Below are 13,848 nucleotides of genomic sequence, written 5' to 3'. Positions count from 1 at the left end.
GCCATACCTGGTCCTTCCTGCCTCCGGTGGACTTCATTTTGCCAGTGCGAGTGAAGTCCGCGCTCAAGGAGATTTCTGAAATCCCGGGGAGTAAGAGGAGAGGGATAGTGAGGGTGCAAGGTGGGAGCACTCAGTCTGGTCCCAGATGGACAATCCTTTCCCCAGGAGACCTATCTGCGCAAAGGCTTCTTTCTCACTGGTTCAGAGGAGACACAGGTTCTAAGACACCCCCATGTCTCCCAAGAAGAAGTCTGGCTGCAATTCTGACAACAGAGCCGGGGCTTCTAACCACACACATTCTGCTCTCATGGAGGACCTGCCACAGCTGTGATGCCAACCAGACCCTGCATGTCTGGCCATCCCCAGGGGTCTCAGAAAGAGTTCTCGGCCACCCCAATGGATGTATGGTACGAAGCCCCTGCACGGACACCTTGCCAGGCTCTCAAAGGCCTCTGGCCCCAACTCCAGCCCCAGTGACTTTGGGGTAGGGGACACAGTGGTTATTCCTACCCCACCTGGCTCTTCGTTCTGTGTACCGTGACTGCACTGGGGACAAGCCACAGCCCCAAACATACCCTGCTCTGTCCAAATGGCATGGCTGAGAAAGCATATGTTTGCTTCTGAATCCTTCCCCTCTCATCAGAGCGCACGACTATATGGTCGTTCCAATGACATTGTGTAGCAACCCCGTGAGCTCACAGAACGAGATTGACCTAGAGGACATTTTAAACATATCCATAGCCATGTATTGATGTTGGGCCATAGAGCATAGGGCTTGGTGGCCAGAACTTCCTGGCTCCTTTGCTAACCAGCTGTGGAATCTTGGGCAAGTCCCTTTACCTCTTGTACCTCAGTTTCTTCATCTGTAAAATGTGGTAATGATAGTGCCAATTTCATTGGATTGTTGTAAGGTTTAAATGTAAAGTCTTGGCACCCTGCCTGGCATAGAGTAAGTGCTATATAATAATAACATCAACAATAATAATAATTATTATGAAAATGTGTATTAATGAAATAAATGAATGAAATTCATTAATGAAAAGAAACCTGGAGCTTTCACATGCTGTTCATATATTTAATGTATGTTTAAATAGTAATAATAATATTATGATACTATTGTCCCAGATGAGGTCAAGTTAAAAATGTACTTCATTTAAAGAAGAAGAATAAATAAATACGAGTACAAGCAGATCACTGATGTGGCAAAAATGGTGAAGATGGGATGTAAATAATAGAATTTGGGGAACACTCGTCTATATTATTGCATAAAACAGTCTCATCATCTATTTTTTCTCATAAATATTTGAGGTTTCAAAAAGGTATAGAGATGCGTATGTTGAAAATCCACGTACCACTTCCTAAGCTGAGAAATAAAATATTGAGACGTAATTGAAGCTTCCTGCAAACGCCCTCTCTCCCCAGCTCCATTCTGGGTTCACTGACTGGGGAAGGAATACTTATGAACTACCAGATGCATGACTGGTTAGAAATTATCCTTTTCTCTGCTCAGTCTAAAGTAAGCTTCAGGGTGTAGTTTCTCCTGGAGAGATGCCTTGCATGGGTGTGTGTGTGGAGGGAGAGGGGTGGTGCTCCAAGGTCCCTGGCGTCACTTACCGACCCCGGTGATGTAGAGCAGGGCTTCAGCTGGAGTGGTCTCGGGTCCATAGTATGAAATCTGAACCTATAGGACAGAAGCCAACCACTGATGATTTCCCTTAGTCATTCAACAAACACTAACTGGCCTGCTATGTTCCAGCTCAGAGCAGGGTGCTGAGGAGACAAGGATCAGGCTCCCAGCCTGTTAGGAACACCCCAGCTGGTGGGAGCGGAAGGGGAGCAAAACACTCAGGTGACTATGATGTACAGAAGAGGGTCCTTTGGGAGACCAGGGAGGCAGCGGCTTCCTCTGCCTGCATGGTGTCAGGAGTTCAGCAGATGGGGATGTGGTGGAAGAGGCATTGGAGGGAGAGTGGCAACACCAACTCCCACTGCCCAAGGTTAAAAATCCAGGAAGAACCCATCTGATTGGCCCCGCCTGGCCAGAGGAGGGCAGAGTGTCAGGAACCACACTTCTAAGCAAGATGACGGAGGGGAGTTCCCCAAAGCAAAACCAAAGAGCTGCCACCAGAAGAAGGGGAGCTCCTGAGGGTCGCACTGAGGTGTCTCGACCTGTACTGCAGATAGTGGGAATCCAGGGAAGTGTCACACCCACTGTCACTTTGCATCTAGACCACAGCATCAGCCTCCTGACTGGTTGCCCTGCCCCCAGTCTGCTGCCTAGATGTAACTGACTCACTACACTGCAGCCAGTGGGTCTTTCTAACATACATATGTGGTCTTGTTACTCATGGATGAAAGGTTGTCATTGGCTTCCTGTTGTCCTAAGAAAATGAGGTCTCTGATGCCAAACTCTTTAATACTGGCTCCCTCTCTCCCTCACCTTCCCTTCTACCTTCCTTTCTTTCCATACAGCGCTTCCTCAGCTTCCCCAACACACATCTCACCCTCTCTTATCCAGAGTGTGCACACAGGCCACATCCCCTGTGTAGAGCTCTCGCTTCTCTTTTCCTCTTTTAAGCAGGTCATTGATACCATCCATCAGCTTGCCACTTCTCCCAGGAAGCTTCCTCTGATTGCACCCTTGCTGACCGGCTTTGATGCCCAAGGTCTGTATTCTTACAGCAGGCAACAACTCTGCCCCAGGAAGTATCCTGCTTGGCCTGTCCTGCTGGGAACAAGAGGTTGTTGTCCCAGATCCCTGTGGGAATCCTGGAGGGTCCTGTTGAGTCCATCTATAGTCAATGCGGCTACAGCGGGTTGAATGGTGATTCCCCAAAAGATACGTCCACGACCTAATCCCTGGATCCTGTGAATGTGACCCTATTTGGAAAAAAAAGATCTTTGCAGATGTAATCAAGGATCTTGAAATGAGATCATCCTGTATTGTCCAGACAGGTCTTAAATCCAATGACAAGTGTCCTTATAAGAGTGAGGCAGAGGGAGATTTGACAGGTTGAGGAGGAAGTAATGGACCACGGAGGCAGAGATTGGAGCGACGTGGCCACAAGTCTAGGAATACCAGCTGCCACCAGAAGCTGGGAGAGACAAAGAACTGATTCTCCCCAGAGCCTGCAGAGGGATGGGGTTCTGGGTCGACTGAGTGGCTGACCTGTTATGACCTGCTGACCTCCTCCTACACATCCCAGCCCACGGCTGCCACACTCACCTTCCGGTCACCTGTGCTATCGCTGGCAGCTCTCATCTTCAGGCTCACCTCCAGCCCAGGGTCCAGGGGCCACTTGGAGGAACCTGTGAGATTCTTCTTGGCTGGAGGGTGGTGGGCAACATCTATGACCACTCCTGGGGAAGCACTGATGCTAAAGGATGTGCAGTCCTTGGGGGCAGAGCTGTGGAAGAGACAGATGGGGAGGACAGGGGGACACGGTGAGGCAGTGCCTGGCCCACTACTGCTCTCCCCACTGTTCTTCCTTTCCCCACCAGTGTGGACACCAGAAGGCAGCCAGACTGACCCTGACCATGGGAGTAAGTACTGGTAGGTTGTCAGGAGGTAGTGAGAAACAGGAAGAAAATCCCCTGCCCTGGAGAGGTTACGTTTGAACTAGGAAAAGCCACACACACACAGATGTATGCATAGAGTGATGTGTGTACCCGAGGCTTATATTACACAGACACGCACACACAGTGTTGTGCATATATGAAGAATCACACGAACAGTACAAACAGTACTCAGTACTCTGAAGGACCTTCCCTTACAAAACAACTGGATCATGGTTAGAATATACTTTTGTATTTATTTATTTATTTATTTTTGGCTGTGTTGGGTCTTCGTTTCCGTGCGAGGGCTTTCTCTAGTTGCGACAAGCGGGGTCCACTCTTCATTGCGGTGCGCGGGCCTCTCACTATCGTGGCCTCTCGTTGGGGAGCACAGGCTCCAGATGCGCAGGCTCAGTAGGTGTGGCTCACGGGCCTAGTTGCTCCGCGGCATGTGGGATCCTCCCAGACCAGGGCTCGAACCCGTGTCCCCTGCATCGGCAGGCGGATTCTCAACCACTGCGCCACGAGGGAAGCCCTAGAATATACTTTTCAAAGCATTGCTGAGATGTGAAAAGTAAGGGAAATTGCCAAGAATTCCCTTCTCTGCATACACACACACATACACACACAGACACACACACAGACACACACAGGCACACACACATACACACACACAGACACATACACACACAGACACACACACAGACACAGACACATACACACACACATACTCACACATACACACACAGACACACACACAGACACACACAGACACATACTCACACATACAGACACACACATACACATACACACACAGACACACACACATACACACAGAGACACATACACACAGACACACACACAGACACATACACACACAGACACACACACATACACACACAGACACATACACACACACAGACACACACACACAGACACACACACATCTCACTGTGGTTAAGAATACCAAAGACATGGGGCTTCCCTGGTGGCGCAGTGGTTGAGAGTCCGCCTGCCGATGCAGGAGACACGGGTTCGTGCCCCGGTCTGGGAGGATCCCACATGCCGCGGAGCGGCTAGGCCCGTGAGCCATGCCCGCTGAGCCTGCGCGTCCGGAGCCTGTGCTCCGCAACGGGAGAGGCCACAGCAGTGAGAGGCCCGCGTACCGCATAAAAAAAAAAAAAAAAAGAATACCAAAGACAAACAGATCTTAAAGGTATCCAGAAAGAAGAAAAGTCAGGTCACCTATAAAAGAATAATAATTATCAATAGATTGAAAGTAGACTTCACAACAGCAGTAATGAAATCCAGAAGAGAGTTGAGTAATATCTTCAAAGTATCTTTTTTTTTTTTCTTCATCTTTTTTTTTTTCTTCAAAGTATCTTGAAAACATAACTATTAACGTAGACTTGTGTACATAAAAAATTATATTTTAATAAAAACATTTTCAGATGAAGAAAAACTGATGTTTTAAAACCAACACACTTTCACTAAAGCAACTTCTAAAGACATTCTTTAAGAAGAAGATACCTAATGTCAGAATCATCTGGATTCAATAAAAATGGTGAACAAATAACATGGTAAATATTTTGGTAAATCTAAAAAATATTGTCTGTATAAAAAAAAGTTTATAAAAATATCAAAATTGTGAGATTAAAAAAAAGAGCAGAATGTAAACTGGGAGAGGTAATGAGAGTTAAAGTGGTATGAGGTCTTCAACTGAAGAGAGAATTAAGATAGTGTTGAATTCTAGAAATGTAAAAGTATTCACCAAAAGAATAGAAATGGAGTTTATAAATTTCTGTACATGGAGAAAATGCAATAATTTTTTAAAAGAATGGATAATTCCATTCAAAACGGCGATTACAGAGAAAAAGGCAACATAGAAAAAAATAGACAACCAAAAACTAAAAAGCAAATGGTAAAAGCAAACTCAAATATATAAATGATCAAAATAAATATAAATAATGTTACTAGTTAAAAGAGAGTTTGGGACTAGATAAAGAAATAAAATCCAGCTCCATGCTATTTATAAGACGTGAACCTAAAATACAAGGATCCAGGAAAGATGAAGTTTTAAAAAAAAAAGGAAAAAAGATACATGAAGCCAATATTAGTCAGGAGAGAGCTGGGATGGATATATTAATATCAGACAAAATTAATTTTTAGGCAAAAACCACACTATTAGCATATAATTTACATTAGGAAGAAATACTGTAAAACACCTAGGATAAACCTAACAAAAGATGTGTAAGGTTTTTATGGAGAAAAATGATCAAACCTTATTGAAATCCATTAGAGAAGACCCAAATTAGAAGAAAGAAATACCATGAACATGGTTAGGAAGGCTTAATATCATCATGGTATGAATTCTCTCCAAATAGATTCATATGGTCAGAGAAATTCCAGGGTTTTACTTGAACTTGACAAGTTGATTCCAAGGTTTACTTGGAAAACCAAGGGGCTAAGATAGTCAAAGTACCTTGTAAGAAAAAGAAGCAAAAGGTGAGGGACTTGCTCTACCACGTATGACTTACTGTAAAGTCATGGATTGCATTGTAATGGCTTAGGTAAAGAAAATGACAGATGCAACTTAAGAGAGATTCTCCTTGATCTATGACAGAGGTGGTCTTGCAAATAACTGGAGAAAGTGAAGATTGTGTAATAAATGGTGCTGGGACAATTGCTTATCCATATGGAAAATGAATACATTGAATAAATAATTAAATTGATCCCATCCTCACATCATATACTAAAGACTTAAGAAAGACAGAATTTTGCATCTTTTTTTTAAAAAAATAGCTCATTTTCTAGAGAAGTTTTAGGTTCACAGCAAAATTGAGAGGAAGTTACAGAGATTTCCATATATCTCCTGCCCCAACTGCTGTATAGCCTCCCCTATTATCAACCTCTTCCCCCAGAGTGGTACATTCATTAGAATTGATGACCCTACATTGACACATAATTATCACCCAAAGTCCACAGTCTAACATTAGGGTTCCCTCTTGGTGTTTTACATTCTGTGGATTTGGACAAATGTGTAATGACATATAGCCACCATTATAGTACCATATCAAGTAGTTTCACTGACATAAAAATCCTCTGTGCCGCATCTAAAGATGAGTTGGCTATATCTATGCACGGTTTCTGGTCTCTATTCTATTCCATGTTTCATTTGTCTATTCCTTTGCTAATACCACATTGTCTTGATTACCGTAGCTTTACAGTTAAGTCTTTTTCTAAAAATAATTTTTATTCGGGTATAGTTGATTTACTTTACAGTAAGTCTTGAAGTCAGGTAGTGTCGGTCCTCCAACTTTGTTCTTCTTCAATATTCTGTTGGCTATTCTGGGGTTTTTTGTTTGTTTTGTTTGTTTTCTTTGTTTTGTGTCTCCATATAAACTTTAGAATCAGTTTGTTGATATCCACAAAATAACTTGATGGGATTTTGATTGGGATTGCCCTGAATCTACAGGTCAAGTTGGGAAGAACTGACAATATTGAGTTTTCCTACCCATGAACATGAAATAGCTCTCCATTTTTTTACTTCTTCTTTAATATCTTTCATCAGAGTTTTGAAGTTTTTCTTGTACAGACTTTATACATATTTTGTTAGATTTATACCTAAGCATTTAATTTGGGAGGGGTCAAATGTAAATGGCATTGTGTTTTTAATTCCAAATTCCATTTGTTCATTGTTGGTATACAGGAAAGCAATTGACTGTGTCCTGCAACATTGTTATAGTTGCTTATTAGTTCCAGAAGTTTTTTTGTCAGTTCTTTGAGTTTTTCTACATAGATCATCATGTCATAGGTGAACAAAAAAAGTTTATTTCTTCTCAGTTGGTATCCCTTTTATTTCCTTTTCTAGTCTTAACCATTAGCTAGGACTTTCCATATTGTGTTGAAAAACAGTGGGGAGAGGGAACACATTTGCCTTGTTCTTGACTTTAGTGGAAAATTTCAAGCTTCTCACCATTAAGTGTGATGTGAGCTGTAAGTCTTTTGTGGATATTCTTTTTTTTTTTTTTTTTTTTTTTGTGGTACACGGGCCTCTCACTGCTGTGGCCTCTCCCGTTGCGGAGCACAGGCTCCGGACGCGCAGGCTCAGCGGCCATGGCTCACGGGCCCAGCCGCTCCACGGCATGTGTGATCTTCCCGGACCGGGGCACGAACCTGTGTCCCCTGCATCGGCAGGAGGACTCTCAACCACTGCGCCACCAGGGAAGCCCTTGTAGATGTTCTTTATCAAGTTGAAGATCTCCTCTATGCTTAGTTTACTGAGACTTTTTATCATGAATGAGCATTTGTATCTTTCAAAAGTTGTTGGAGACATCTTAATGCCCGTAATTAAATAAGACACAAAATCCATAAACAAGAAAGAAAAGATTGATAAATTCAACTAGATGAAAATAAATAACTTCTGTTCATCAAAAGACTCTCTACAGTGAAAAAGCAAGCATAATCTGAGAAGAAGATATTCACAGCATAAAACCTACCAAGCCTTGGCATCCGTAATATTTAAAGAGCCTAGGCTACTCCACATGAAAAAGACAAACAACTCAGTAGAAAAAAAAAGCCCAGGGCAAAAGATGCAAACAGGCCTTCACAGAAATTGAAACCCAAGTGGATGATAAACATCTAAAGAGGAGCTCCACCTCACTAATAAGTAAGGAAATGAAATATTAAAGCCTTGAGACAGGGTTTTCCACCTATTTGATTGGTAAAAAACAACATCGTAGACTATATGGTTCAACAGCAACTTTAACACACCGCTCATGGGAGTGTCAAGTTAAGCACTTTGTAAAAGAACTTGCTGTTACCTTGTAAAGTCAAACATTAGCCCACCCCAAACCCAGCAATTCCACTCTTGGAGAATCTTTTGCACACGTACACCAGGAGACACGTTGAAGGATGTTCAGAGCAGCCCTTTCTGCGACAGTGAATGACCCACAGACAGTGAAATCCTCACAGACAGAAGGGCTGGTAAATTGGGGCAGATTCAAACCATAGTGGAAACAACTGAGAGAGGCCACCCTCACTCCACAATGTCACAAGACGTGGATTTTATGATTACACTTTTCATTTTTGTTTTTGTAATAAAGTTCTTTGTCTCCATTTCAAAAGCTGTAGGTATTCCTTATAGAGAATTAGGGAAATACGGGAAAAGTACGTGGCAGGCAGGCTTCTGAGATGTCTCCAATGATCCCCACCTCTGGTGTTCATGCCCTTGTGTAACTCCCTGCCCCTGAGTGTAGGAAGTCTCCCCAGAGACTTCCTTTCAACCAACGGAAAATGGCAAAAGTGATGGGCTGTTACAAAAGACCTCTTCCCCCACCTCTTTCTCTCTCCTCTCTCTCTCTCTCTCTCTCTCACCTTTGCTCACCTTGATGAAGCCAGCTGCCATGCTGTGAGCTATGGAGAGGCCCACATGGCAGGGAACTGGGGGAGGCTTCCTGCCAGCCACGTGAAGGGAACTGAGGCTCTCAGTCCACAAGCCCATGAGGAGCACAATTCTCCACATGACTGAGCTTGGACGCAGGGCTGCCCTGGTCAAGCCTCAATGTGACTTTAGTCCCGCTGACACCTTCATTGCAGCCTTTGAGCCCCCAGGGCAGAGGGCCCAACTAAGCCACACTGGATCCTGACCCACAGAAACTGTGAGATCATAAACGCTATTGTTTTGAGCCAGCATGTTTTGGGGCAACTTGTTACATGGTGATAGATAGCCAATACAGGATCAGTCCTTGACAAAGACACCATTCCACTTCTGCTAAACTCTAACAGCAGGCGTCCCTGTGTGCTCCCTGGTGCAGGCACTGGCTTTCCTACCTGCCCCCAACTGCTCCCAGCACAATAGTGGCCGGGCAGCAGGATGGCTGGGTCGTCGTCCCTGGGAGGCACTGACTGTCTGGGTCGGGGAGACAGCCAGGGTCAATGTGGAGGAAGTATACAAACTATGCCTGCCACCACATTGAATAGCCCAGGGGCCAGTCTGTCTACACCAGCTGGCTATGGCACGTGCCTGTGGATGTGGTGTCTGCAGCCGGCTGGGGCTCTTTGTGATCAGACACTTGCCTGCAGACTAGCAGGGACGCAGGGGCTCAGCTGCCCATGGGAAACCTCTCCCAGGCCAGCCCGGGAACAGCAGGCAGCCTCAAAGGGCTGGAGAGTGGCGATGGGCTTGGGCCACTTCTGACAGGCTGTGTGACCTTGGCCTAGGCACTGACCCTCTCTGGTCTCAGTTTCTTTCTCTGTAAAATGGGAATAATGTTTACTCCGATGATGCTTTCTACGATGTTGTGCAGACTGAAGGGCCCATGTGTGGTGCTCGCCCCTCTTCAGTAGCTAGGTAATGATATCAGAAATGAAGGGACATGATGGTAACAGTAATAATAAGGAATGCGTGGCCCTTGCTGGAGGACAGTTCACGTCCAAGGGATGGTACAGCAGAACCAGTGCCCCTCTGCTCAAGTGCCTCAGTTGACCCTACGCCTTCCTCGCCCTGGTTTCTCTGCCAAAGCCCGGAGGCTCCTTCTCTGCTCCATGCGCAGCTGTTTGCCTTCAGGCTCACAAAGCCGGGGTGGGAAGCCAGGCGTCCCCAGCCGCCCAGGTGCCGTGGCAGGAGGATGGGGATGGGAGAGGGACACGCCATGCGTCTGTTACAACAGGAGAACGAGCAAGCGGCTCAAAGAACAAGGGGGAGACAGAGACTTGGAGACAGAGACAGTGGCGGACAAAGCGGGACGCAGGACCTGCCTGCGGGGCGGTTCCCCTCGGCTCGCTCCGCCTGGCATGGCTTCCTCTCCAGAACCGAGAGGAGGGCGTGGACAGATGGGTCTGCCACCTGCTGGGGCTCTACAGCCATCCCATCCTCTCTGCCAGATGGGAAGCCAAGGCTCAGAGAGGTGAGGCCCTGCTGGGAAGTGGCACCACCGGGATTTGATTTAGGATGTTTTCCAGACCCTCTCAGGTCCTAAACAAGGGACTTTCATAAACACACAAGGGTTTCTACTGTGTTGGGGGCTGGGGGACCCATGTGTGCTATTATAAGATATCCCAGAGCTGAATCTTCTAGTCACTCCCAACAGCCTCCAGAGAGGCAGCACCAAGAACTTGAGCCCCAGACAAACGACATCATTCCTTCAGCTCCTGCGTCTAACATTTCCTTACAACGACCCCCAGATGGGCAGCGGCGTCTGCAACACTCTCAGGTTCAACAACACATGCAATCCTTACGGAAAAGGGGGACCACTCTGCCAGACTCTCGGCATGCGTTGTATAATGTAATCCTCACTGCAACTCAGCAGGGTGGGTGTTAATGTCCCCATTTTACAGATGAGTAAACTGAGGCTCAGAGACACTAACAATCTTGCCCTGCTCCCCACTGTCACACTGAGTGGTTTCCTGTTGAGAAGGAGGCGCCAGAGGAAAAGGAGTACCCCAGTGATTGCAGCTCCAGAATGCCCACGGTCCTCCGTGGTTGCCACCTCCTGGAACTCACCCCCCCCCCCACCCCTTCTGGATCTCTCAAGCCCTCTGGAAGCTCTACCAGCCAGACAGCAGTGCCTAGCAAGGCCAGACCCACAGCACTGGGAGGCAGCGTGTGCTGGGGAAGCAGGGGGAGTTTGGGGGTCAGAATGTCCTGGGTTCAAATCTCCTGGCTTGGACACCTTTAATTTGGGTGACCTTGGGTAAGTGTTTTCACCTCTTGAGGCCTCAGTGTACTCCTCTCTAAAATGGGCATGCCGATAGTGTTTCCCTTGCAGAACTTCTGTGAGGATTAGAAACCAGGAACAGAAGGGCCTGGCACGTGGTAGCTGGAGTCAAGATCCCTCCCTGACTCCAGCTGCAAGCATCACAGAAAGCCCTCGACAGGTTTCAATATTCATCTCAGGCAGCGAAATTTTGTTTGAATATAATCAGTGTATTTCCCATTGCAGACAAAGTACCTTCCAAACTCAGAATGAAAATCATAAGCAGAACTTGTCAGAGCAGCTCTGGAAAGGCACCCATAGCCTGTGGTCTGTTCCTCTACCACCTTGTCTTTCTAAGCCCTGGCACCTCTGAGCCCAGCTGCAGGGACACAGCTTGAGCAAAGGTACGGAAGCTTGTACTGGGAGGGGGTCAAGGAGGCAGTGCTGGGGTGGGGGGGTTGCCAAGCCCATCTGTGCTTTTGGAAGGAAATTCAGGCCGAGTGAGGGTGGTGGCTGCTTAGGACGTGGTGCTGGCAAGGAGCTGCTGTGAAGGGCAGGCAAGAAGTGACAGGAAGGGCTGGTCCAGGGCTGGAGCGGCAGAGAGGAGGGTCCCAGAGCCAGGCTGCCTGGGTTTCGATTCTGGCTCCCTTACTAACTAGCTGTGTGGCTTCAGTGGGTTACTCAACTTCTCAGAGCCTCAGCTTTCCCTTCTGCAAAATGGGAATTACAGCACTGCCTACCTCACAAGGGGGCTGAGTGAGTTGTGTGCACCAAGTGTGATGTGAATATCAGCCATTATTGTGTGAGAAACCACACATCACAAGGGCGCGTGAACACAGGGCTCAATGCCTCCCTGATGGAAGGGCTGTCTCCTGGGAGTCGGGTGGCCTCCGGTGACCGTCAGCCTCTTCTTCCTCTACTCCTCACCCTCTCAGTCTCTGCTGTTCTCCTACTGCTGGCTGGGGGCTGGGAACGAGCGGCACTTCCAAGGAAATGTGTCAGACACTCCTGTGGGCACCATTCTAGGACCACAGATGCTCAGCCTGGAGCATCAAGCCGGGGGCTGCCACTATTACTGACAACAGCAGTGACCCCAACCACGCCCACCAAGAGCGTTCCTAGACCATCTTGTTTAGCCAGAGCCTGGCACAGGGCTTGGACATAATAGGTATTCAATCGGTATTTGTTGAATGAATGAATGAAGGGATGAACGAATGAACAACTACCAGGGGTAGGCCCAGCACTGTGCTAAGTACTTAACAAACATTTTTATGGTTTTCACATTTAATCCCTACAAGCACCCTACGAAGTGGGTATAATCCCCATTTCACAGATGAGGAAACTGAGGCTCAGTTGCCCAAGGCAGCCCGGCTAGCCAATAGCAGGGCCTGGTCTCCTCCTCGGCCTCTCCATGCCACAGCCTGTCTCATCACACCCACGCTATTACCCACCCACGGAGGGAGGCTTGGCCGAGAGGTGTAGGGCAACAAACTGCAGGGGGATCCAGGTCTGGGCTATGAAGTCCAGGGTCCAGCCTTGCTTCCAGGGCACACTTGCTGTGTGACCTTAGGTAAGTCACAGACCCTCTCTGAGCTCCCATTGCCTCAATGGTGAAAGGATATGGTCCTGTTTGCCCTATAATAATGCATTTGTGGTGAGGCCCTGGGGAAGACCCACTTGTTCATGGCAATGAACTCACTGCCTTGAGTCCACGCACATCCCAGGGCCACTCAGGTCTTAGCTCTCTAGCTTCTCCCCTGCCGGTGGCTGCAGAGGCTGGAGCCTGAAGCTTGAGGCAAACACACGTCTTGTGTCAGCAGAACCTGCTCATCTAGCATCACCAGACCTGCCCCCAACCCCAGAATGTCCCCTGCTCACCCGTAGACATCCAGCTGCGTCTCGGTGCCCAGCACACACACGGCATAGGTGGGCTGCTCTGGGGCCACTGGATCACTGTCCCCTGGGCCATCATCTGGCCAGCTCGTCCCTCCGGCTGTAGAAAGCCCCAGGGCTGGTTCGTTCACAGCACCCAGTGCCCAGCAGAGGCCATGAGTCAGCACCTGTGGTGTGTGGCCCAGCCCCTCCCCACTCAGGTCCCTGGCATGTCTTCTCAGCCCCTCCTCTGCCCTGGAGCTTCCCCCTCAGACCGGGACCCTGTTTGGTGTTGATGCCAGAATCAGTGGCAGCCTGGATCGTTAGTTTCCTGGGAAGAGCCGAGGGATCAGGGGGTAGGGGTGCAATTCTGAGGCCTCATGCCCACTGCCCCATCCCTGCCTGGGACCGTGAACTCCTGGATTCATCCAACCTTGCTTCACTGTGCCAAACAGGGTATCAGAGAGGAGAAGGCAAGAAAAGTGGGGAGGCTGGGAGATTTTAGGCACAAGGTCACAGACCGGGCTACACATTCAAAGACCGATCTGGCTTGGGCCAGGTCTCGCCGGGCTGGGTCACCCACGTGACATCCCACCCTTCTGTATTTTCTGTGTCCCGGGCACCTTTCTCTGGCCGTCTTGTGGAATAACTCACTAAGGCAAGCCTGTGAGGTAGGTACTATTATAATTCCCTCAGTTCATTCTCTCAGCATCTCTCTGAGGTC

General features: G+C 47.7%; 1 protein-coding gene across 1 annotated transcript in view; it reads right to left on the bottom strand.

Moving 5' to 3' along the window:
* LOC132433034 (protein-arginine deiminase type-4-like) overlaps positions 1–13,221 on the bottom strand; it is a 30,551-nt gene extending 17,330 nt beyond the window's left edge. Inside the window, 5 exon segments of the mRNA XM_060023828.1 lie at positions 8–75; positions 1,615–1,681; positions 3,227–3,407; positions 13,131–13,200; positions 13,203–13,221. Coding sequence (XP_059879811.1) covers positions 8–75; positions 1,615–1,681; positions 3,227–3,407; positions 13,131–13,200; positions 13,203–13,221 — 405 coding nt within the window.
* Between the last annotated feature and the right edge of the window lie 627 nt (positions 13,222–13,848).

The sequence above is a fragment of the Delphinus delphis genome, chromosome 1, assembly GCF_949987515.2.
Source record: "Delphinus delphis chromosome 1, mDelDel1.2, whole genome shotgun sequence".
Taxonomy (NCBI): domain Eukaryota; kingdom Metazoa; phylum Chordata; class Mammalia; order Artiodactyla; family Delphinidae; genus Delphinus; species Delphinus delphis.
Note: the sequence above shows the minus strand (reverse complement) of the source record. Positions and strands in the feature narration are given on the sequence as shown.